This window comes from Rhipicephalus microplus, chromosome X (genome assembly GCF_043290135.1).
Source record: "Rhipicephalus microplus isolate Deutch F79 chromosome X, USDA_Rmic, whole genome shotgun sequence".
NCBI classification, from domain to species: domain Eukaryota; kingdom Metazoa; phylum Arthropoda; class Arachnida; order Ixodida; family Ixodidae; genus Rhipicephalus; species Rhipicephalus microplus.
In genome coordinates this window covers 279,479,095-279,505,606 of record NC_134710.1, presented here as the reverse complement: position 1 = coordinate 279,505,606, position 26,512 = coordinate 279,479,095, and the positions used below count along the sequence as shown (strand labels likewise).

Genomic DNA, 26,512 nt, shown 5'->3' with positions numbered 1-26,512 from the left:
GTTGGATGTCGTCCTTAACAAGCCTTTTAAAGATTGTGTGTGTGTTGTACACTGAATCGATGGCTGGCGACAACCCGCAGGCCCCAACAGGCCGGCTGCGCAGGCCACCTCTCGCGATAGTTCGTTGTTGGGTCTCAGAGACAAGGAGGTCTCTGCCTGAAGAAATGATGGTGCAAGCATTTAAGAAGTGCTGCATCAGCAACGCTCTCGACCGCGCCGAGGACGACATGTTATGGGAGGCGGCAAGTGTAAAGCAGTCATCTTGGGAGGAGAGCTCCGAGAGCTTGGGAGGCTGGATAGAGTAAATCAGTTAACAATTCCGCTTTTTTTTTTTGGTGGTCAAGGTAAAGGTGTCGACCTATATTCCGCCTCGACCTATACATGCTCCGCATCATACGGTAGGTAATGGGTAGGAAAAAGAAGCAATTCTGCTCACTTTTCACATTCCACCACACTAGCGTACATGTCTAAATGAGAGGAAAAACGTCCAAATGCTTAAATAATATGCCAGTTCTTATTGCATGAATGGAATCAGAGCCGATAATGCTGAACACCAGTAGCACACTGGAATGATAATATGCAGATACTTTTCACTTTCTTCAAGACTGTTGAGTCCATCAAACAGTAAAAGCTCGTCATTGTCACTCTCTCAAGTGTAATTTTTGAGCAGTTCCATCACTGCTCTGATAAATTTCTCATGCAAAATGTAATAGTAAGCAGCCAGGTGGCCATTTCCAGGGGGCTTTAAGAAATGTGCTTTTTCTCTCTTCCTAATAATCACATTGTGTTCTTTAAAAGCGATTTTAACCTACTTTGAGTTTTAATAAAACCATGATTCCTTTTGTCTTGAAAGTAGAGAAACTAAACTTGTGGAAGCAAGTAAGAACAAAAATTTGTAAGTCTGAGGAAACAACTGATGACTTTTGAGAGCAGCATCTTCTCTTTAACTGCAGCATCTATGGGCACTCTAGCAGTTGAATTGCACAAGCCCCTCTTCTCGGATAAAAGCTATGTTTCACAAGCTTCGCATCTCAACTAGCTTCACTTGAAACCTACAAAGTGCAAAAGAGAGGTGGTTTATACTGACATGAACGGCACTACTTTATTTTTCAGGGACTTTAGATGCTACTGGCGACAGGGGTCTAATATGTCAGGGCGTACTAGACACCAGAAGCAGTTTTATGAATGGAGAACGAGTAAGTGTACGGCTGGCAGTGACTAGCGTTTACATAACGGTGTCATCCCTGATGCTGAAACGGCTGCTGCTCACCTCGGATCTATTAAGTCCTTGCCATGCAGTGCATGGCCTACAAGTTCTTGGTTGATGGGTGTAGAATTTGACTTGGCTTTGACTCTAGATGCTTCTGCAGCAAAACACTTGTGGTCTCTTTGGACTGTTTCTGAGAACCATACACAAGTTCATCGGTATGCTTACCAAGAATGGCTACACTGGCCGAATAAATTACCTCAAAGATATGCAACACTGAGTGCTACTTCACGCTTAGAGGCCATATATTGCGAGACCGATTCCTAATCTCACCAGCTGGTGCTACAAGTGAAGTATTTTTTTTTTTTCAACCTTTCTTGTTTTGTTTTTTTTTTTTTTGGTTGAGGTGATTGACAGCTGTCTACCAACTACAAAGGGCATCGCAATAATTCATTATCATATGAAAAGCAGACCTTTTGATAGCAATGTCTCATTTTTCATACTACAAAACTACAAACAAGCCATAAAAGTTATAATCAAGAACATTTCTTGTAACTCTAGCGACTGAAATGGCTCACAACATAGCGGGGTTTCATGTTCATTCCCTCAGATAAAACTGTGCAACACTGGGCTGGGGCTGGCCTCAGCACTTCTCAGGTTGTTCGCTGCCCTCTGCGATGGCATTCATGCCATGCCGAGAAACACAACACCAGCAAAAAAACTGCATGTGACTCAGCTTTTATGTAGTATTAGCTACGCCCACCCTTTACTGTCCGACAGCCAGCGCTGTGGAACACGACCCAGTATAAAAAAATTTTTTAGCCCAGCACGTTGTTATCAAGGGTAGCACAAAGAAGTTCTTTTTTCCATAAATGAAACTGGAATGCACAACTTACATTTTATTACTTCTTGTAATGCACTGAAATGTGCATTTGTGCCATGGGTAGTTTGAATAACTGTACATTATCAGGAGCCTGCTCCAGAATGTCCCACTGGTGGTGCAATTTGTGTCTTATGTTGACCTTAATTTCTCAATTACACTAGAAAAGTGCTGATGTGCTTAACAGTGGCATTTCAGACGTTCTCAAGCATTGACCATTCACTCTCACATACAATATTATTTGCCTTCAGTGTCCCTTTAGGCATAATGCATTTCTGGGCTAATGCTGAAGGTATCAAATCCAGGAAACTTACCTTACAAGCTGCGGCATTTTCCTTCGAATGACACCAGTGGGCTGGACCTCGTGTGCATGGATTGCTGCCTAGTTTCAGCTGCCGATGCTTGTGTGGTGCAGCGTCATCGGAGCAGATATCCAACTTCTGAATAGAATACAACGACAAAAACTGTTAGCAACAAGCATTTGCAAGACTTGCAGAACCCCATCGCACACACTTGTCCTTGCCAGTATAAAGAAGTAAGGAATTCAGTGATAAAATGCAAAAGGCAAAGATATGTTTTGAATCATTCTTGTTGATAAATGTTTATTAGCATGAACAGAAAAGTAGCACGTATGCCACATATGCACCAACTAGCAGAGCAATGCAGCCTTTAAAAGATCTTGTAAACACTTCCTCCATAAATTCCTTAAGCAATCCTAAGAATGATTGTCACAAGAGTTAGTGCTAAATCATGGTGTACATAGATGTGCAAGGACCTGGGTGCCTTCACGTAGCTTGTATGCAGAATTTTCGGAGCCCGAAATTCTTAATTTCAGAGCAGTTTGAAGTCCCATTATAAACATTATGAAGTACTTCGGAGCAAATAAATGCACACTGCAGGAGACACCCGGGACATCTTTAAACACTTCAAATTGACTCGTTACTAAATTGGCTTGCTGCAAAGCAATGCCACGTTGCCTCTAAATGCAAAAAGTGAAAGCTAAATTTAAGCACCTTCACTTAAATGAAAGCAAGAAACCTGTCCACACATCCTGCTTTTATTTATTTCAAACTGAGAAGCTGCTGGCCTTTGCATCTTGTGAACTTTTTGCCGGATAATCACCAGCTTAAGCTATGCTATCAACATTTGCACTACAAGTAGCATTGGTTTGCAACATTTCACATAGCAATGGCGAATCCAGCAAAGGCTGCACACACAGCTAATAAAGTGAAACCAACTGCTCTCAAAGTGGCTTCAGCTGCAGGATGAAATATTTAGTAAGGCGATCTTTACGCAGAGGTTTGCTAATCTTCGATCAAAATTTAAGCCAGAAAGAAATGGCTGTGAATGTAGAACTGATTAATGGTGCTGGTCTCAGTCAAGGTGAGATAATTAGTCACAAAGATAAGTTGGTTGATCACCAACTATAGTCGGATAAATCTTACAAAGGCAGGAGAGGCCTTGCCCATATGAGCTTAGGGAGGACTGCTGATTGCCTCCGCGACTAAAGAAATAGCCCCACTCATGAGCAGGATGACGGCCGTCACCAGTCATGCAGATCATGATGTCAGCCCAGTGTGTGCAGCCGTTGATGCAGGAACATGCTCGCCTGCTTTTGAGGTGTACACACTGCAGCTTTCTAAACTTGCACCTGACAATATGTATTTGTAGAGTTCAAACTATCTCGAGTTATTCGAAGACGCAAGCAGCGGTCAAATAAAGGACCATCAAAAGAGACAGATTGAGCCATTTGATGCTTCAGCATATTAATGCTTAGAGCAAGCACACATTATAATTCATGGTGGTGTTCACAATGGTGCACCCACCAAAAAGGATGATATGGAAGGCGTAAAAAGACAGAGGAGCTAAATGACTTGTGGTAAATGCCTTCAAACATTTGTCAAATCAGTAGAGAAGAATAAGGGGTAGCTGACATGCCCCACCTTTTCAAGTGTGTTCAGAACCTTTCAAAAGACAAAAAAAAAATTCTCGAGAGAAAGAGCTTATAAACTGGTCATAATATAATGCATGGTTTCGAGTAAACATAAAAAATCCTGGAGAATATCATCTAAGGGTGTCATAAACGTTCAAGCCCATTTACATGACAAACATTAAAGGGTTTTCAAAGACTTTGAAGGCTATGTGTGTTAATTTTCAAGGATTACATTGTCAAGGATTACATTACATTCAAGGATTACATTGAAACTAAATTAAGATGTGTTCAGGGGAGGACGAAGGCTTGAAATAACTAGAATTCATCGAAAAAGGGTAAAATCACTGGAGCAGCTGTGAAAAACACAGCTTCAATGACATTTTCTTTCTAGAGAACTTTCAATCATAGTTTCTTAAAGCTGCAGAGATGATCACTTGCAGTATTACATAAAGTGCAAACTTTTATTTAAAAAAGTAACAGTTATTACACAATGCCTCGTTGCTTTTTCTGAATTTTCGTACCAATATCCACTATCTCCTGCTGCTTGGTATTGGCAGTCTTCCTTAAGCAGTTTGACTTGATGATGCACATCAAGCTGCTGATTGTCTCTGCCTTTTCTGCATACGACTCAACTTTATCTGTTAATTCCTGAACAACTGCTTTTACTTTCTTTTCCTTTTTTAAAAGCATTTCAACCTCTTCCTCAATGCAATGTTTCCTCTTCCGTTTCTCATCTTACTACTCCAGCCTTTTCCAAGTTTTCAGAAAGGCAGGGTGTTGGTTCGGTGCAGAAGCTATTGATGTTCTCAATTCTTGTGTGGTGGGCAGATTACATATGCCACCTGCTACATTCATGGCATCATCACAAATAATGCACTGTGAAATGTACAACAATGTTTATTTTTAAAAAATAGAAATTCAGGGATTTTTAAAGATTTGTGAAAATTCCAGCACTTAAAAGGCCTTGAAAACAAACTTTTCAAATTCAAGGGTTTTCAGGAATTTCAAGGACCAGCATGAACCCTGTAAAATTATTTTATTTCCTCAAACACATTTTCTACGACAGTTTAGATGACTATGCAAACTTTCTACAGTATTCTAGGCAAGGAACTGCAGTTTACACATGTCAAGGAGCCCCATGGTTGTACAATGCAGAGCCTGCTGTAGAATTTACAATGCTGCTAAATAATATATTTTACAACAGTTCCTTTGTGACCAAGAGATTGAGTGAGAGAGTGGAAGCAAGGATATTAATGTCTCACAAAGGCATCTAAATAGCTTTATAAAAAAAGTGCAGTGAGACGACGTGGGCCTTTTCCTAATGCAGTCTACGGCAGATGAATTACGAGTTAGAGAAGTTCAAGAGAATCGCTACTTTACCATCTGGAACACTGGCTTAATTTAAGCATGTCCTTGCAGCAGAAAAGAATTAAGGCTCTTCAGAGCCCTTCTTTGACCGGACAAGCAAATGTATTCTTGCTTGGTGGATTACAGTGGATTCTTGCAAGGTTTAACTGCTCTAATACAAACAAGGACACAGAGCAAATGTAAAGAACACCATGTGCACAGACTCTCAACTAGAACTTCACTGAGTGAATGATAACATTTGCAAAAAGTTAAACCTTTCAAGAATGAACATTAACCAACTAGGCCAACTTGGTGCTGTTCTACAAGCATAGGGTCAGAATGAGCACCCTACTTTCCCGACTGTTTCACAAGTACAGCCAGTAACAAGTGAACATGCAAGTTCACAAGAGCCTGGAGGCTAGCTCATGTATACATCATCACCAAAAAAAAAAAAAAGAAAAAAAAAAACATCCAAGTTCTTTTTGTGCTTCAGATGCTCGTACCTATAAAACCAGCATGCTCCTGTATTCGGGTGAAACCAATTTGTATTTTAAAGGGGCCCTGCAACACTTTTTGAGCATGGTCAAAAAACACTGTTGATCGGTAGGAGAGGCAACCGAGAACACGCAAACCAAATGTTATAGCGCAGCCCACGGCCTGGAATTCGCAATAAATTATCAGTCAGCTAAGAATTGCTTTCTGTTCCCTCCACAAATTTTGGAACATGCCCAAAAATCACGCCTAGATGACCCATCTATCAGCCACTGGCCGATTTGATGACCCACCTATCAGCCATTGGCTTGGTTGTTACAGAAATCGCCGCAAGAGGCTGTCGCTTGTCCACGCATGCGTGCGATCGCACTGAAAAAGCTGCATATTCAATGAAAAAAAGAAAAAAGTGCTCAAGGTCACGAAGTGCGCGCGACATTTATTGTTTGCCCCTCCCATCTCTCCCTGCTTAGCTTCGAGCGCTTTCGTCCAGACGAGAGAAGAGAAAATACGATTGCAGCGCGTACGAAATTTTTGTAACTCCGCTTGTACTGGATGGATTTTAAAAATTTTTGTGGCATTAAATTTGTGAGACAATACGCTTTTCTTTAGTGAATTATTTTCATGGTTACCCAGAAAAGTGTTTCAGCGCCCCTTTATTGATGTGTGTGAACATCAGTGCACTTGCAATCTGATGTCCTACGAGATGTTATTTTATCTTTGTACAAGTATTCAACATTGTACATGCAATTTCACTTTACTGCATGTTCCCTTTAGATAGTTTTCAATATACATCGCCCCTTTAGTTTATGTTGCCAGTGCCCGTATGCCAACTGTTGTTTCAGGTGGGAAGATCTAATCAGGTGTTAATGCATTTTGTCCTCTCTTTCCTAAGCATAACATTGCACACTTGAACATAAATCAATTCGATTCAATTCAATACAGGCACATGATTAGTATAGTATTCAAATTACAGGGATTAACATCGTAAGAACTCACATTTGAAGAAAGTGATATGCCACATTGCCAAATTATTAATTGATTATGAACACCTATAATGAAGTTTAAAAAAACAACAAGCATCCCTTCTAAATTTCCACTCTTTCTGAACTGAGTCACTAACACTGCCAACACTTGATATGCTTGGCTGTGCTTGGTTTCAGTGACAATACGAAGTGACTGCAGATGACATCATCAAGTGCCAAGTCTAGGTGCTAAGACATTAGCTATGTGCAGACTTATGAACAACAAGGGGCGAAGAGTAGAAAGTGGGCCAGCCATGCTGTTCTTAGCTACCCTTGAGGCATTAACTAGCCATGAAATGGGCTAGCCATGGCACATGCTTACCAAAAATATATCTTGAACAGTTGTACAGTTGAACACATTTATAAGAGACACTGATATAACAGACCATTGCCTATACATAAGAGAGACTAGTGTGCGTACATTAAAATTGGCAGTGATAAGAAAATGCATATGTGTACCCTGCTTATAAGAGACACCTCATATAATAGACAAGAACTGCTCTCTGATGCATGTCTCTCATAAAGGAGTTCAACTCTACAAACAGAGGATGCATGGTACTATGACCACAACTGTAAACCTCCAGTCTCACCTAGGACTTAATGTATATTAGTGAAAATGTAATTGTCATTCAAAATACCGTATAAACTCATCACAACAGACCAAGTGAAAGTAAAATCCAAGTACTGTTGGAACAGACACTTATGGAAACATTTAATGGTTCCGTTATAACAGGATAGAATCACGAGTCATGTTGAATCCATTGTCAATAAGGCATAAAAAGTTGATTTCTTTGGACATCATTCTTCAGTGCCTGTAGCCATTTTTTTATCTGATTACAAAATATCTTCACTAAAAACTACGTAGAAGTGCTGTAAAAAGTTTTTTTCGTGCCTACCGAGGTGGTGAAAATCACCCTAGAAGCCCAAAAAAAAAGAAACTGCATTTTTCAAATATTTATAGCTTCGCAACGGCACAACTGCATACCACCATTTTCGGCTCGTCCCAAGTGTATTTCGTAAAGAGTGTAGTTAACTAGAAAAGATGTAGTGGAACAAACAGCTTCACATAGATGGCCCATTTTCGCATAGATGCCACGAGAGGACATCACCGTAACTTTTCATACTACGTACTATGGCGTGTCAGCCTACGATTGACAAGGATTTTCGTCACGCAATAAAGCAGATTTTGATATTATCGGTGCTGCTCTGCATATAACAATCTTACACATGCAGTTGACTCATCATTTGTACATTTCTGGTTGTACATTTCTGGTAAAGAATGTGCTGGTAAATCAATAGCACCAAAGTATTGTGTTATGTAAAACAGAAATAGCTGCATCTACGGATAATTCGAAGCGCGCGCCGCCGAGCGTCATCATCGTCAAACACTAGTGGAAGCTTTTACGGTCAAACGATAGGTGGCACGACCAGTTTTTTCGAGCTTCAAGTGGCCTCCGAGCAAAGGGCGAGCAAAGTATGGCATCCAAAATCCAGGGAGCAATTTTTTTTTTTCCGTAGTCCTCCCGCTATCTCAGCGCCTGGCGCCACTTGTACGCGGGACCCACCGGACTCTGAGGAGTCGGCGGAGTAGTCCTAGCAGTCCTAGGCCGCTCCCGGCAGCGTCATTTTGTTCCTCGAGCACGTTGTTCGTTCACGCCGTCAAGCCCTCTTATTCCGCATCGAAGTTGCAAAATGCCGCGGGGCAACTACTGCGCGAAGACTGTCAAGGAGAAGGTGGAGATTTTGCGAGAGGTTGACCAAGGGAACTCGAGCAAATACGAAATTGCGAGGAAGCACGGCATACCTCCGAGCACGTTGTCAACCTACATACGCAACAGGACGGCCATTGAAAACGCCTATGAAGCCGAGGATTTGGGCGCCAGTCGAAAAAGGCTAAGGAAAGCGAAGTTCCCGGAACTGGAGTCAGCTTTGATTATCTGGGTTAAAGAAATGAGAGCACAGAGTAACGCATTGAGCGGTCCTATCATCATGGCCAAGGCAGCTGATTTCGCCCTGCGCTTGGACACTGAAGACTGTCGCCTCCGAGGTATGGTTTCATCGTTTAAGGGAGCGGTACAATCTCATATTCCGCACGTTATCCGGCGAGGCAAAGGAAGTGGACGCCGAAACATGCGCTACTTGGAGAAGCGACACCCTGCCGCAGTATTTGGAAAGCTACTCACCACAGGATGTGTTTAACGCTGACGAGACAGCGTTATTTTTTTAGTTGCAGCCAGACAAGACGATCACCTACAAGGGAGACAGCTGTGCCGGCGGCAAGCACAGCAAAGAGCGTGTCACTGTTCTGGTCGCCGCAAATATGACCGTTACGGAAAAGGTCCCCCTTTTTGTGATTGGCAAAGCACTCAAGCCCCGGTGCTTCAAAAACATTCGCTCACTGCCGACGCAGTACGCCGCAAACAAGAAAGCCTGGATGACAGGTGACCTATTCAGAAAGTGGCTACTGAAATTCGACAGGCGAATGGAACTGGGCGGCCGACGCGTTCTTCTTGTCGTCGACAACTGTTTGGCGCACAAAGTCGACGTTGAGCTGAGAGCAACTAAGTTGGTGTTCCTTCCGGCAAATACGACTGCGGCCCTACAGCCAATAAACCAGGGTGTGATAAGGATCATTAAGTGCTTTTATAGGCGTCACGTGCTGGAGAGAATGATTTTGTGCGCGGGCGACAGGAAGGACTTCGGCATTACGCTGCTCACTGCCATGCACATGTTGGTGTGCGCATGGGAACAGGTGACCGCGACCACAATCGCAAACTGTTTCCGCCACAGTGGATTTGCAGCTGGAAGTGCGCAGGATAGTTGTGATGTCGACGTGGATGGGGCTGAGGAGCTCATGCCAGTGGCATTGCGCGACACTCTTCGGGGCGTATGTTTTGCCGATTATGTTGAAGTTGACACCGGTGCATTGGTGTGTGGTGCCCTGACTGATGAGGACATTATCGCTCAAGTAGCCGGTGCGCAGCTTGATGCTGAAGAGCCAGAAGGTGAGGAAGACGAAAATGACGAAGCGCCTGTGCGCCCGTCAGCTTCTGCGGTGATGGAGGCACTTAAAGTGGCGCGTCTCTTCTTCAGATTTGAAGAGGGTGAACAGGATTCCCTGCGCCGCGCCCGCGCGCTGGAACAGAGAGCTGCAGCTGTGGCATTCAGAGAAAAGAAGCAGATGGTCATCACCGACTTTTTTGGCCAATAAATATTTTTCGTGCCCCCACCCCCGAAATCCACCCATTTTTGCTCACTTTCATTATTTCGAATTTTGTTTAATTCGAAATTGCTCAGCGTTTCTGTGTAATTCGAATTAACAAGCTTTTACTGTATGAAGTGTGTGAATTCCCGATAGAGAAACCCGCATGAGCGAAATCCACACTTCATTGCCGTTTATGATGGAAACATACTCATGCAGAATGAAGTGCGGCTCAAAGTGATGCTTGCATAATGCTGAAGAAATGCTTAAATCTTTCCTGTGAGGGTTCCGCTCCCACTTCTTTCAGAGACCATCATCCATCAGTGCGGCAAACAGCGGCGCTTTTGGCCAATTCGGGTAGCTTGTGCAGACACCCAGAGCAATGCACTGGTGCGAGTCTGTCCGCCTCTTCGCCTTGCCGCGGGCTGCACGCGGCGCTCACGATTCACACGAGAAGGCACCAAAGCACAATGGGAGCTCCCAACACTTAGACATGCAAGCCCAGCCAGTGTTGCTATAGCATGTTGGGCCAGAGGACATGTTGGGTGCAGCCATCCACCCCAAACCGCCACCACACACACTATAAAAATAGGGAGCCTTCATGTGCGCATGATGATCCATAATGACTCACAGCCCACGAGACATGACCAAAGAAGAGACACACGAAGAGAAGCCCTGACTAACAACTGAATTTTATTTCGAAGGAACGTGTATTATTATGCAGAATTGACCATGTGCGAGTGCATGCTGTTGAAAGCGTTCTTTGACCATGATGACACACATAATTCACTTAAAGATAACAAAAGTGTGCAAGGAAGTTCGCTCGCCGCAAGAACGATAACTCCTTTGCGGATAGCATTATAAAATGCTTGCTAATAGTCTTTTTTTTTTTTCAATTACCACCGCTTCAATAATCAACCTTTTTTTCTAACATGACATTTTAGCGATTACAGTAGTGTCACCAAATATGAGTTCAGCCACCCTCGGAACAATGCTATGGCAAAAAACCATCTCTATCTTTTTTCGTTTTTGACGATGCTCTAGCAGATGCACGCCGAGACATCTTCCCGTTTGTTCCACGTTTGCCACTCTACAAGAAAGGGGTATGTCATATACCACGTATTTAGCACACTCTGTGATTGGGTTACTATTAGGCTTGTGCGAATAGTGAATTTTAGGTTCAAAGCGAATAGCGATTTTGATCGAATAATTTCGAATCTAATTCAAATGGTATGTACGACACATAAAAAAAGATAATATTTATCATGACCTAACTAACCTGCACAATATTTCTTTTAAATTGAAATAGGCGTTCTATGCAAACACCATTTGTTTTTCGCTCAAAGGAAGTCTAAACGACCTTGGGTAGTAGTTTCGGTAAGATGCAAGTGATAACCCGTAAGATACTCAAGGTTTTAAAATTTATTATACTTAGAGCATATGAGCAGTCATAACAAGCTTAATAAAATGAAGAATTGATTTGAGAGTAACATGTTCCTTTAAAGGAGCTCTGCAGCACTTTTTCAAGTAGCCATGGAGCCAGTAAACATGCTTGTTGCCCCACAAATTTCCTTCCACAAAGTTTCTAGAATCAGTACAGTACGAGCAGAGTTCCCAAAATTTGTCACATGCTGCGATTGCATTCTCTCTTCTCGTCCCGACAAAATAGCTGGAAGCTAAGCAGGGAGGAATGGCACGGCAAAAGAAAATACCACACACGCACCTCGTGACCTTGAGCACATTTTTTTTTCTCTGCTGATACGCGGTTTTTCAGTGCGATCGTTCACATACTTATAGACAAGCGGCGACCTCCCGCAGCGGCCCCGGTAACAACGAACGCGCCACGCTCATGTCTGCCAATGACTGTGACCAGATCCATATATATTCCTTCTTGGCTGTAACAAGTGATTTTTGAGCTTGTATAGTGTCATTAGCCGACGAAAGAAAGCAATTTTTAGCTTTGAAAATTTATTGTGAATCACAGGCCGTGTGCTGCGCTATATTATTTGCCTTGCGTGTTCTCTGTAGCCTCGACTACCGATCGGCAGCGTTTTCTGATCATGCTCAGTAAGTGTTGCAGGGCGCCTTTAAAGCTGAATGGGGGCTTCGAGGCTAAGCAAAATTTCCCTGAATACATGCTTTCATAGCTTTGCACTCGTACATTGCAGTGAAACTACCTTTAGAAGCAGACTAATATACACTTATTTGTTTATTGCGAATACTTCGAAAATATTCGATAATTTAAATTCGAATCGAAGCGAATTCAAATACTCAACTATTCATCCGAATATCTGCACAAGCCTAGTTACTATGCTCAATATTGCAGCCTTCATCCTTACTCGCAGGATGAGTTCACTTGTGTTGCTTCGACAGTTTATTAGGAGCGGAAAAAAGAACTGTAACCTCTGATTTCTCGCCTATTTTCTTTAAGCGGTGCGATATCTGATCCACATATGTGATGCACATATATAATGCGCATGGGCAGCTCTGCATATTTATAGCTGCATGTTCCTTCAAAACAAAATTCAGTTGTTAGCGTTTGTATGTCCACACTGCCTTGATTGATATGTGGGGTTTAACGTGCCAAAACCACCATATGATTTCGAGAGACGCCGTAGTGGAGGGCTCAGGAAATTTTGACCACCAAGGGTTCTTTAACGTGCACCCAAATCTGAGCACACGGGCCTACATTTCCACCTCCATTGGAAATGCAGCCGCCGCAGCCGGGATTCGACCCCGCATCCTGCGGGTCAGCAGCCGAGTGCACGCTGCCTCTGTTGAGGCACACATAAAGGCTCCCTGTATGAAAATGAGTAGCAGCGCCCGCACCTACCCTAGCGGCCGTCCAGAGCATAAAGGGATGCCGGGAAACCGGGCATGCCCCACCGCTCATGTCACTACAGCTCTTAGTTCACTATAGCAAAGAGCATTCCGCGTTCCGAGAGCAAATGTTTGAAATTCAGTTGAAGGATTCCGATTATCTGGTTCTGCTGTATTGCTCCCGTATGCCTCGCTAGTTCGATGCTCGTTCCAGATACACCTTCGGTATAACATTATCTGCTTCTTGTGCATCGCGAGGTCACAGCTGTCTAAAATCTTACTACTTTGTGACATTTTCACACTCGTTCTGTGTGCACGGCTTCTTAAGGCAGCTGCAAGCAGAAGTTCAGTCTTCAGATTACAATTGCATGCTGTACTCGTTGCTAACATCGCACGCGCGCATCTCGTATCAATTGTTATAGCGTTGTCTCGTTGGCAAGAAGACTCGGCTTATCAGCGCTTCTAACCTTGCGACGAACACCACTGCGGGACAGATCTTTCTGCTCGAGATAAAGTGTGTCATACTTCAAAACACTGGGCACCGCAGCCATGCGCATCACAGCTGCGCTTTCTGCTCGAAGTCGTGGCTAGGCCTAACTTCGCCCCGAACTTGGCGTGGAAAACCATCACGCTAGCGGATATGAGAGCGAAAAAGCCGTAATGTGTTTCGTCACAAGCAACAAATCACATCGGCCGCTGGCTCCTTAGAACAGCGAATCTTGCATATCGGTAGCGGACCCCAGCCATGTTCACCACGGATCGACCCCTCGGAACAGCGGTGGCAGCGCCCAGCAATTTTTCGTGTCAGCACCCCAACACGCGAAATCAAACGTGCTGTGTGCCGATTTTTCATTTTCGTGGCTAGGCGTAACTCATCATTAAGAAACTGGAGATATGCGGCCTTCATTCTTAAATTGGTACGTCTATATCCGCGGCTCTATTCCTGTCCCGAAAATATGCCAAACAATGTTTGAAGTCAGAAGTTATTAAATTTGAAATGTCCGCAGTAGAAAAGTTTGCTGTAAAAGAGTTTTGACCACTTTGCTGGCCTCAGATTTTAGTCAACTATATCCGAATGTCCGTTGTACCAGAATCCATAGTAAACGAACATAAATCAATGGAACAAATAAGGAGGTCCACATAACACCACAAATTAGTATGCAGTAACTGAATGTCTGTTGTAAGCGGATCCATTGTAACGAGGTTATACTGTATTCAGACAATACATTAGTGGAAGAAAAACAGCATCTCATGCTAAAATAACGAGCATAGAACAGCATAACACTCAAAAACCTTACCTTACATGCTTCTTCACCACTGCCAACCTGTGCAATAGTCCGGAGGAGAGCTGGCCCATAGGTCTTAATCAAGGCCTTGCACTACAGACATATACAGTAGAAAAAGATAATACAACAATTTAGACTATAGAAACAAATTGTAAAGGCCGAACAGCTTTAAAAAAAATTATGAAGTTGCACTCAACATGAAATCTGGAGAAAGTTCAACACAGGAATTTGCCTGTCCTGTAGTGACGAGCTCAAGAAGTAAGTGTAGAGGGGCTCGTTGGTAAGACATAACTATGTGAACTCAAACTGTGCTTAGGACAAGACACCAAAGTAGAAGTGGACATGACGAACACAGCCTGTGAGCATCGCTGATCTACGTTTCTTCTGGGAGACTCCCGTTCACAGGTAAGTGCCTGTGTTACAGCTTTGCAGTACGATAAGCCTCTATGGTGGGAAAGGAAACCTTATGTGACGCATTCATTTCCTTTACCTCCTCTCTCTCCTCTCATATCACTCCTTCCCCTCATTTCACTGTTCTATTCAATCACTACACTATACTACACACGATTATGATGTGCTCTATCCTCTCCTCTGCCTTTCTCCTGCATCTTACTTTGTTTTCCCACTCCCCTGCTATATATAACTATGTTATAGGTGCCTGTGCTATACATGGTTATGCCAGCCTAATGCCATAGACCCTTTTCATATTTGTAAAGCTAGCTTTCCTGCTATGAAGTTTGCCCTATTAATGGCGGCTAGTCACTTTCTGCAAAAGCAGTGGTCAAGCGCAGTTTACTTGCACTAAGACATGGAAAACGTAGGTTTAGCTATCTCGACATTAATGAGCCCCAGCACGTTTAACAAGAACCTGGTCTCCACTTGAAGTCGGACAGGCGCTGCTGGTAGACAAAGATGCAGTGCAGAGAAGCTGATGATGATGATGATGTTTGGTTTTTTGTGGCGCAAGGGCCATTTCACGACCAAAGAGCGCCAGTTCATCTTCCTAAAAATATGGACAATGATTGTGACAAGCGGCTGTATAAGGGCCATAAAATTCCTCGCGGTAAGGCAGGTAAAAACATACAAGTAATAAAATCATGACCATGCCGTGAAAGGTGTGTGTGGTGCGAATAGGTGACAAAAGTTGGTGATAGTTAAAAACGATGGTGGACATGTACGGCATTAGCACAGGTACCTCACTCGTTCATACCCTTGCGTCCAAGGGCCGTGAGGCATGTGCTTTCTTGTGTAGCCACCGCAGCAAAAACCTCTCTGGAGTGGTCGTGCTACGGAATGCCCGGGTATATGATATGAAAATTATGAATTTCTTTTAAAAACGCTAACAATGATTTATGACTAAAAAGCGGTTCCCTACCGACGAACATAGCAGGGTGTAAAGGTATGTGTTGTCGGTAGGGTAATGGAAAATGTTGTTTTATTAGAGTTTTTAAGTGTTTGCACTGAATTAACATGTGAAGGACTGTTAATGCTTCACCACATCTGACACACAATGGCAGATCGCCACCGGACAAAAGATATGTGTGTCGTGTATGTGTGTCCTATCCTGAGTCTCGCTAGTATTACCTCTGTATGACGCGATTTCGATACGGGCAGCCAATGACCAAGGTGTGGCTTAATAATGTGTAGTTTGTTTTGTGTGTGTGTGTATCCCACTTAGTCTGCCAGTAGTCCCTGAGGTTTCGTTTGAGAGACGGCTTAAGATCAAGGGCCGGGATTGATATGGGTGTAGAGGCAGTGCTTTTGTGGACGGATGCAGCGAGCTGATTCGCCCTCACGTTGCCTTGAATCTCACGGTGCCCTGGCACCCAGCACACTACAACATGTTGTTTGAGTGTGTAGAGTGTGCACAAAATGGAGTAAAGTGAGACAAAGACTGGGCTTTTTTGTTTTTTAAGAGTGTGCAGAGCCATTACCACACTGAGGAAGTCCGTATAAATCACTGCTTTTTGTATTTGTGATTGCTTGATGTGTTTAGCCGCCACAAGTATCGCGTGAGCTTCCGCTGTGAAGATACTTATGCCTGGATGTAGAGGGCCAGCATCCGAAAAGGATGGGCCGACAGCAGCGTAGGACACAGAGGAGTTAGACTTGGAGGCATCTGTAAAGAACTCGGGACGTATGTATTTGTGTTGAAGTTCCAGGAAGTATGTTCGGATATGGGCAATAGGCGCATGTTTTGTAACTTCTAGAAAAGACACATCGCAGTCTATAGTCTGCCATTGCCACGGTGGCGGGTATGCTACAGGAGCCATTAAACTGTGTTCAAGTGAGACTCCAGTTTCCTCAGCTAGACTCTTCAGGCGAACTGAGAAGGGCTGCCTCATCGAAGGCCTGTTTTGAAAGAGAATTGTGCTCGACAAATCATCAATAGTAGAGTATGAGGGTTGCTTCTTATCTGCTTTCACCTTAAGGGAATAAACAAAATACATTTAAGTTCTCTGCAGATGAAGCGACCACTCATTTGACTCAACATAAAGGCTTTCTACGGGGCTGGTGCGAAAAGCACCCGTAGAAAGGCAGATGCCTAAATGGTGCACGGGGTCCAGCATCTTCAAAGCACTTCGAGTCGCAGATTGATAAACAACGGCCCCATAATCTAAGCGGGTGCGAATGAGGCTTCTATACAGGTTCATGAGACATTGCCTGTCACTACCCCACGTAGTACGTGACAACACTTTTAAAACATTCATGGCTTTTAAACATTTTGTTTTTAAATACTTGATGTGCGGTACGAAGGTCAACTTGTTGTCCAAGATTAATCCTAAGAATTTATGCTCCGCATTAACAGACAGACGTTGACTGTTCAGTCCAATGTCGGGTTCTGAGTGCATGCCTCTCTTTCGGGAGAACAAGACACACATGCTTTTTTGTGGGTTCAGACGGAATCCGTTTTCCTCTGCCCATTTGAAGACCTTCTTGAAACCTAACTGAACCTGCCGCTCACACATTGCCAGATTGCAAGATCTAAAGCCAAGTTGGACGTCATCGACATATGTACAATAAAACATATTGCGTGGGATGGACAAGCGCAAGGAATTCATTTTGATGAGAAAAAGTGTGCAGCTAAGTACACCACCTTGTGGCACGCCTGTTTCCGGGACAAATGTTTGGGAAAGAACCGTGCCCACTCGGACACGGAATGTCCGGTTTGACAGGTAACTTTCGATTATGTGAAACATTCTTCCGCGCACGCCAAGGTGGGACAGGTCTCTTGGAATTCCAAAACGCCATGTTGTATCATAAGCCTTTCCGATATCGAGGAACACAAAGAGAAAATATTGTTTATGGACGAAGGCGTCTCTGATCTGTGCCTCGATACAAACAAGGTGGTCTGTGGTGGATCTACTCTCTCGAAACCCACACTGAAATGGGTCGAGCAAATTGTTTGTTTCAAGGAAATGTACAAGTCGGCAGTTTATCATTTTTTCGAAGACTTTGCACAAGCAGCTTTTAAGTGCAATAGGCCTATAACTCAAAGGTAAAGAAGGGTCCTTGCCCTCTTTCAAAATGGGAATAATAATAGCCTCTTTCCAGGAGGTAGGGATAGTGTCAGAAAACCAGATAGCATTATACAAACAAGGTAAGGTTTTTCGTGTGTCGATTGGTAGGTTTTTTTAACATTTCATACACCACACGGTCAGAACCTGAAGCAGAAGTACTGCAGGAGTTTAGAGACATTCGCAGCTCAGTTAGACTGAAAGCTTGATTATATGCCTCGTATCTAGTGCATTTGTGCTCGAGTTTCTGCTTTGCTATTCTTGTTCTGTATTTTTGGAAAGTGTCAGTATAGTGGGATGTGCTGGACACCTGTTCGAAGTGTGCACCGAGGAAGTTTGCCTGATCTTCTAACGTGTCACCCTGAGTGTTTACGAGTGGAAGTGTGTGTACTTGTTTTCCAGCTATCCTACCGACCATGTTCCAGACTTTAGCCTCCTGTGTGTATGAATTGATCCCTGACAAAAACTTCTGCCCGCTTTCTCTTCTGGCCTGCCGACGCGTCCTTCTGCCTTGAGACTTTATTTTCTTGAAGGTGTCAAAATTTTCGGCTGTCAGTGAGTTCCGAAGCAGCCTCCAAGCTCTGTTTTGCTGTTTGCGCGCGTTTCGGCATTCAGAGTTTCACCATGGCACACGCCGTTTTCCAGGGTGTCCATTTGTTTGTAAGATGCATTATGTTGCAGCATCAATCAAAAACGCTGTGAAGTAGTTGACAGCAACATCAATATTCAAAGTACAGATGTCATTCCAACCTAGACTAGCGATGGTATAAAACTGTTCCCAGTCGGCTCTGTTTTATGAGCCACTTGGGAACACGTGGTGGACACTCAGTTACTGTAGTTGTGCTCAAAACTATGGGGAAGTGGTCACTTTCGTATAGATTACTGACGACTTTCCACTGGAGTAGAAGCACAAGAGATGGAGATGCTATGCTTAGGTCTATAGAGGAGTAGGTGTTATTAGCGAGATTATAATAGGGTGGTTCTTTTCGATTTAGGAGAGACACGCTCGACGAGAGAAGGAACTGTTCAATTAGTCGACCTCGCGCGTCATACCGAGAGTCACCCCATAGCCTGCAATGCGCATTAAAGTCTCCAAGGAGAACATAAGGCTCCGGAAGTTCATCAATTAAAGAGTGTAAATCACGTTTTTACAGCTGATAGCTAGGAGGAATGTAAATAGTGCAGATTGTGATCAGTTTATCAAAAAGAACCGCTAGAACAGCCACTGCCTCAAGGGATGTTTGGAGTTGTAAGTGTGTGCATGCAATTCCTTGATTCACTATGATGGCAACACCTCCGAATGATGTCATGGCATCAACACGGTCCTTTTGGAAAATAACGTATTTACGAAGGAAATTTGTGCGTTTTGAATTAAGGTGTGTTTCTTGTACACACAGCACTTTTGGTGAGTGTTCGTGTAAGAGTTTTTGGATGTCGTCAAGGTTTCTGAGAAGGCCCCTGACGATTCATTGTATAATTTGAGTGTTCATGGTGAATGTAAAATAGTGCTGTGTGTACGAAAAGCGAGTGGCTGTTTAGACAGGGAGTTTGAGTTCACTTAACAGGGCCGTCTCCAGCCCCTGTTATCTGCTTTTTTGTTTTCTTGGCGCGCTCCAAGGAGCCACGCCGCTCTTTCGTCACCAAGGGTACAGACGTATCCATTGCCTCCTCGGAGGCACTGGATGCCCGCACGTGTGGGCTGTTAGTTCGAATTTCGGGCCTCGCCTGGTGAGGTGAGGCCTTGAGACCCAAGGACTCTGGAGTCTCCGGTCTCTGTTTGGGAGTAGGCGGTGTAGCCTGGGCTACAGCCGCCTTGGGGGCAAGTGCCACAAACCCCGGCTCGGTATGCGCGGGCCGAAGGAGTGGCGAGGGCTGGTGTGGCGGTGCCCCCTGACGCGCCGCATCAGCGTACGTAGGTCCATAGAATGGTGCGACTCTTCGCCGTGCCTCCTTAAATGAAATGTTCTCCTTTACTTTCAACGTAATTATTTCTTTTTCTTTTTTCCGGTATGTGCAGGAGCGTGAATATGCGGCATGGTTTCCTTCGCAGTTTACACAGTGTGGCGGTTGTTTGCCGTTCTCGGACACGCGGCCTAGGACTCCACATTGTGCACAAGTCTGGCGACCACGACAGGTTTTAGAGCCATGGCCATACCTCTGGCATTGGAAGCAACGACGAGGGTTTGGTATGTACGGCCTGATAGTTGTCTTCGTGTACCCTGTTTGAATAGATTCCGGTAGTTTACTGGATGCAAACGTGAGTATTAAGTGTTTTGTCGGTGTTTCCTTATTATCTGTTCTGATGATGATTCTCTGTACATTAGTGACATTTTGGCTTTTCCACCCCTCCAAAAGTTCAGTCTCAGTCAAGTCAAATAAGTCCATGTCAGATACCACTCCGCGAGTTGTGTTCATTGATCTATGTGGTGTTATGGTTATTGGTAAGCCACCGAAATCTGAAAGACGGTCTAGCTTTTCAAATTGTTCTTTGTCACGGATTTCGAGGAGAAGGTCTCCGCTAGCCATTTTGGTTACCTTGTATCCTGTGCCAATAGTTTCGGTAAGACATCTAGCAACTAGGAAAGGAGAGACGGTCCTGGCTTGCTTTTCAGTTTTTTCGCAGTGGATAACAAGAAAGTGTGGGTATGTTTCTTTTGGCTGGTTGAAAAAATTTATATCATCGGTGCGTACCCGCTTTAAGCCGGTACGATCAGACAGTAGGGGGAATGCTCTATGCATGCCTGTCTTATTTTTGTTCAGCAGCGTTGGCGGCCACCCACCACGGAGCCCAACAAGGGGACGCTACAAGTTTGCGGATGCTGAAACCTGCAGACGCCAGCCATACAACGCCACCATAATCCAATGCACCTAGACCAAGGTAGGCTATTTGCACAGGGTTAACCCTAGTCGCCAGGAAGTTTGGAAGTAAATGGAAGAGAGTAGAAGACAGGACAGATAAATAGTAAGAGATAAAGACGAAGATGTAGGGAGAGAGAGATAGGAAAAGGCGACTGCCGATTTCCCCTGGCTGGGTCAGCCCAGGGGTGCCGTCTACGGGAAGCCGGGGCCAAAGGGGTGTGTTGCCTCTGCCGAGGGGCCTTAAAGGTTCAAGCACCCAGCGTCGGCTCAACCCCCAGGATCCCCTTTTCCCCGGACACGGCAAAGCCACGCACGGCTAGGCGTGGGAGGGAGTAGAAACTGATTGATTGATATGTGGGGTTTAATGTCCCAAAACCACTATATGATTATGAGAGACGCCGTAGTGGAGGGCTCCGGAAATTTAGACCACCTGGGGTTCTTTAACGTGCACCCAAATCTGAGCACACGGGCCTACAACAGAGGGAGTAGAAACTCCCCCATTAGCTCGGGTCCGTGGTGTTGCTACACACCAAATGCCTACTCGCGCAGGTGCCCCTGCGGGGCAGTGCAGAGAAGCGCACTTGCAAATTATGAAAACGGTCTATAATGCTTTACCATCCAGCAAGAGGGCATGACAAGCATTGGCCCATCTACAAACAAAGTTCCAGAGGACAATCTCTGAAACCATGTGCCACACTGCATAGCGATCGCAGAAGCCTACAAGGCACCACCACATGGTAGTCCTATGCACATTTGAACCAAAATTAGGGGCCAATAGAATTTAAGTAAGAAAAATAAAAATCACGACGAGCGGCAATTTTTAGCTCCTTGCCATCCCCTTTTATGCAGGAGACGCACACAGGGCCCTTGTTTTATGGAATAGGTCTCCTCATACCAGGGCAGACAGTACTGCGTGTGACCTTTGCGGCGCTGACGAAACCATCGAACATATTTGGTATGAGTGCCCTCAATACAACTGTCAGAGACAGTCTCTGTTAGCAGTGTTTACCCACCTCGTCAAACAGATGCTTTCCCAAAAATTATTTTGGAATGCGGGAAAGATCAAGCTTCACGCTGAAAAGCAACGAAAGCCCTTCAGAAGTTTCCGTGATTAGCCCGCCTCGTCGAACGATTGGGACATTCTAGGGTGTGCGTGTTTTCGCTTTCCTCCCACTCTCTCTCTCATTCTGTTTTCCTTACTTTTCTGTCTCCCATTTGCCCTTCCCCAGTGCAGGATAACAAACCAGATCCTTGCTTTCCGGTTAACCTCCATGCCTTTCTTCATGCCATATCTCTCTCTTTCTCCCATCATACCTCAGGTCATGGATCCGTAAATTTTTTTGCAGCAGGAGATTCAAGATGCAATGGCGACTAATCATAGGTTTTTCTATAACGTAGAAAAGTGCTACCAGGCCCCTTGAATACGCTGAGACTGCTAGAACACTCTTACAAAATGCATAGCATTAAACAAATTCCGTGTGGCAGTTACACAGCGGAAGGTAGACAACGCTACTCATTAGCAGGATGCAGCAACGTGGTGAGAAGAAACACTCTTTCTTCACAGCTACCTCGTATCTAAGACCTTCAACAACAAACTTCACAAGCAGAGTGCGGCCAATACCTGAGACTGAAGTGCCTTAGGAGCGTGATCACAAGCATTTGCCAATTGCTTGGCAACCTCCTGGTCATTCTTGGTATCCTTGAGTATTTCCTCTACATAGCTGGTGGCAGCCTTGCAGGTGGCACACTCATTCAGTTTCAGTTTCACGTCAGATTCTGAATATAGAAAAACAATGATATCAATCAGGGTGTAAAAGAAAAGAATAAATGTAACACCAGCACTATATGTACATTATAAGCTGATCACACATGCAGTACAATACATAATGGCAATTATGATGCAGTACCAATGCATAATGCGAATAATAATATTACAGCTGAACCATGTTAGAATAAAGCCAGAATCTGACATCATAGTCATTATAGATGCATGTATATAAACTTTGTTATGTCTCATAGTAATTACCTAAATCTGTGTTTACTGCTTCAAAACAAAATAGCACCACAATGAATTCAAAGCAAATATCTATCTTGTTTACCAGGTATGGTGACTTCCATAAAGAAAAGCATAGTTACTAAACACAGCAACAAAAAAGTGTACAGCAAGTCATTAAAAAGTCATTAAAGAAAAAGATGTACCGTATTTTCCGGTGTATAAGGCGCACCTTTGTATAAGACGCACCCCCCAGTTTTCGCAAGTTTTCATGCAAAAATTAATATATAAGACGCACCGGTGTATAAGACGCACCTACATTCACTCACTTTCCGCAAAGAAACTTCATAACGCGCAGTTGAGCGAGCATTGTAAAATGCCGTACTTACGTTTCTGAGCGCCAGTCCGTAAGAAAACTTATACTACACCGAATTTGTGAGAAAAAAATAATGCGCACCCACTGAAACGTTCCGCACAACTGCAGGAAAACATTTTATTCCTCAAAGCCCTCAAAGTCCTCGTCCTCCGACGCGCTTTGGAATAGTTCAGCGAGCTCTGGCGGCAGTGACGCTGGGACTTCCTCTGTTTCCTCTTCGGAATCGCTGCTGCTGCTGCTGTCGTCGTCGTCGAGGCCAGGGGCTGAGGATGCTAGCAGGCCTGCCTTGCGGAACCCCGCAGTTACGGTGGCCTGTGACACCGCACACCAGGCTTCGCGCACCCACTTTGCGACCTTGCAAAACGAAGCACGCCTCATGCGTCCAGTTGCGGTATAGCTATGCTCGCCGTCGGACATCCATGACTCTCACAGGCGCCGCAGAATAGCCTTGAAACTGCGGTTCACCGAGATGTCCAACGGCTGAAGCATTTTTGTCATCCCGCCTGGTATAACCACAGCGGTGCAGTTTTTTGCCTTGATGCGCTTCAAAGTGAGCTCCATTATATGCGCCCGCATGCTATCCAATACCAGGAGGCCCTTCTTCGCATGAAAGAAACCGTCCGGTCGCTTAGAAAAGCATTTTTCAAGCCACTTGCCCATCATCTCTTCGTTCATCCAGCCTTTCACGTTCGTTTCTATGACGACACCAGGCGGGAAAGACTCTTTCGGCATCGTCTTCCCCTTGAATATAATCATTGGCGGAAGTTTTTGCCCGTCGGCGCAACATGCCAGCACAACCGTGAAGTGCGCTTTTTCGTGGCCGGTAGTTTTGATGGTGACAGACTTGTCACCTTTCGGTGCCACACTCCTTTCCATTGGAATGTCAAACGTAAGTGGCACCTCGTCCATGTTTATTATATGGCTGTTGCCGATGCCATCGTCTTCAATGGCTTTCTTAACGAAAGCCTGGAATCTTTCAAGCTTGTCCTTGAAATCTGCTGGCAGATTCTGGCACATGCTTGTGCGGGCCCTCATCGCCAGCGCTTTGCGGCGCATAAATCTGGAGCACCAGGACGGCCCGCCAACAAAATCAACGGCGCCCACCTCCTTAGCTAGCGCCTGCGCTTTGAGACGCAGCTGCACCGTTGACATCGCCCTACCTTGGGCACGCTGCTCCAGTATCCATGAGTGCAGACGTCCCTCAAGGTCTGGCCATCGTGCTTTCTTGCCGCGGTCAGCTTTCTTGTCACTCTTCATGGCCTGAAGCTTATCAGTCTACTGTCGCCATGTGCGGACCATCTTCTCCGTGACGTCGAAATGACGGCCCGCAGCCCGGTTTCCGTAGTCCTCTGCATACTTCACAGCAGCAAGCTTAAACTTCGCCGTGTAACTTTTCCGTTTAGCCGGCATACTGCAGGTGAAGGTAACAAAGGCGCGGACCAACCGAACGAATGAAGTTGCAAATGGCGACTAGTCCAACTCGCTGAACGACAGCGTAGCGGTGGTAGCCGCAGTAGCGGCCGAATCCGAACCAAACCGCCGAAACCGTCGCGCACCTATCGCCATCTTACGCCGATTTCACTCACTGAGTACAGCTCTCTATGGTACAGCCTCCGAAACTTGCGCAGCTTCAGTGAGCTGAGAACTCGCACGATGACATACTTTTTTAAATTTTTCCGTTTTATGTACTTTGGTTTTGTTTTAAAACTGTAGTACCGGCACGTTGAGTGTTCGTTATTATAATTATGATGCATAATTCGCATTGGACTGCTCTAGTGGTTTAAAAAAAAAGACTGATGAGCATCAACACGAGTTTCTCCCAAAAAACTACCAAAAAAAGTGCGTATAAGACGCACCGTTGTATAAGACGCACCTCCGAAAATTTTGGAAAAAAACCGCGTCTTATACACCGAAAAATATGGTATGCCATTTCACAGGATTCACACAGGTGATATCTTGGTATAAATGTTGACGTTATACGTTATTTCCCAATTCAACGATATAGCCAGCCTCTGCATAAAAATCCATAATGCCGGCATCTGTGCTCTAACACAAGTGCTTACACTTCAAATGCCAGTGTAAGAGACGCTCCTAGTACCATATTTACTCGATTTTACTGCGCCCTCGATTGTAACACGCACACGGTTTCCACGGCGAAAAAAAAAAAAAGACATGAATCGCAACGCGCACCTATTTTTCTCGTTGGCCCGCACGATCACACCACTTGGGAAAACGACTCCTTTCGGGAGCGTCTTCCATTTAAATATGAGGTACGGGGGAAGCTTGTGCCTATCTGACGTGCAACGGAGCATTGCCGTCACTCTAGTTTTACCGTGGCCCGATGTCGGCATGTCGAAGTAAAGCGGCGTCTGATCGGCATTCTCGATTTGCCTAAGCAGGTAGCCGTTGTTGTGCCGAAAGTTTAGGACGAACCTTTGAAAACTGTGAAGCTTTTCTTTGTACTCCTCCGGCAACATTTCGCATATGCCCGCTCGCCTTCGGAGGGAAAAGCCTTTCCTCTTCATAAAGTTAGTTAGCCAGCACCTGCTCGCTTAAAACTGGCTCCACATTAGCCCTTTTTCTAAGGCTAACTACATAGCCTGAACTTGGAGCAGTTCTGCCGTCACGGGCCGCTGTGCCGCTCACTGCTCAATGACATACTTGCCGAGCAGCTCTTCAATTTCCGGAAACCGAACCTGCTGTGGTCCACTGAAGCCTTTACATGAATGTTTGCTGTCGACAATCTTCTGCTTTTGTTTCCGCCACTCCCGCACGCACGTTTCGGGAACTCCGAACGACCACGATGCGGCCCGATTTCCGTCTGTTTCTGCACACGCGATGACTTTTCTTTTAAAAGCGGCATCGTGGTGCACTCGTCGAGTTTTTAAAGTCGGCCCTTCCATGCCGTCGATGCTAATGCACTACAAGATGACGAACTCCTCAGCACACGTACGAAGTGCCGCTCATGGGAAACACGTAGGCAGAAATGGCCGACGCGCAATGCCGACGTACTTAGGGGGCGGCCATTTCGGAAATGCCAATGGCAATAGAATGACCGTATTCATTTTTTTTTCCTACTCAATTCTAACGCGCATGCTATTTATGAACTCGCTTAACCAGAAAAAAGGTGCGCGTAAGATTCAAGTAATTACGGTAAGCCCGCAATATGCACATTACTTAATTTTTAAAACGATCACCTCGATCCACCCAGGGATATTTTGTGCCATGATGACATATCAAAACAGAGTACACAATAATGATTAACAAAGCATTTAACTAGTGTGCTAATAAAGAAACTGTGAAAATCATAGGGCAAAAAATTTTGCAACTTTTCCATTGCACAGTGTCACCATGATGGCATGATCGCAAAAAAGAGAGATTAGAACACAAAATGGCCACATAATCGCATTTCTCCAATTATATAATAAAACCAGCTCTGTTCAGAGTTCCATATTCTTAGCTTTGCACTCCATTTTTTAGCTTTGTTTTCTCAGCTTTCAATTTCTGTGCACTTGTCATCAGTCATTCCTGTGTCATTTTACAACAAAGATTACATCGTTTGGTTTTTGCACTTACA

The 26,512-nt window shown here is 44.6% G+C and overlaps 1 protein-coding gene across 1 annotated transcript in view; it reads right to left on the bottom strand.

Annotated features, from left to right (window-relative positions):
• The window catches only part of Sap-r (prosaposin), a 207,916-nt gene that overhangs the window by 8,872 nt on the left and 172,532 nt on the right, over nucleotides 1–26,512 (bottom strand). The window contains exons 35-37 of the mRNA XM_037418579.2: nucleotides 22,188–22,342; nucleotides 14,202–14,282; nucleotides 2,402–2,527 (exon numbers count right to left, since the gene is read on the bottom strand). Coding sequence (XP_037274476.1) covers nucleotides 2,402–2,527; nucleotides 14,202–14,282; nucleotides 22,188–22,342 — 362 coding nt within the window. The remainder of the gene's footprint in view (nucleotides 1–2,401; nucleotides 2,528–14,201; nucleotides 14,283–22,187; nucleotides 22,343–26,512) is intronic.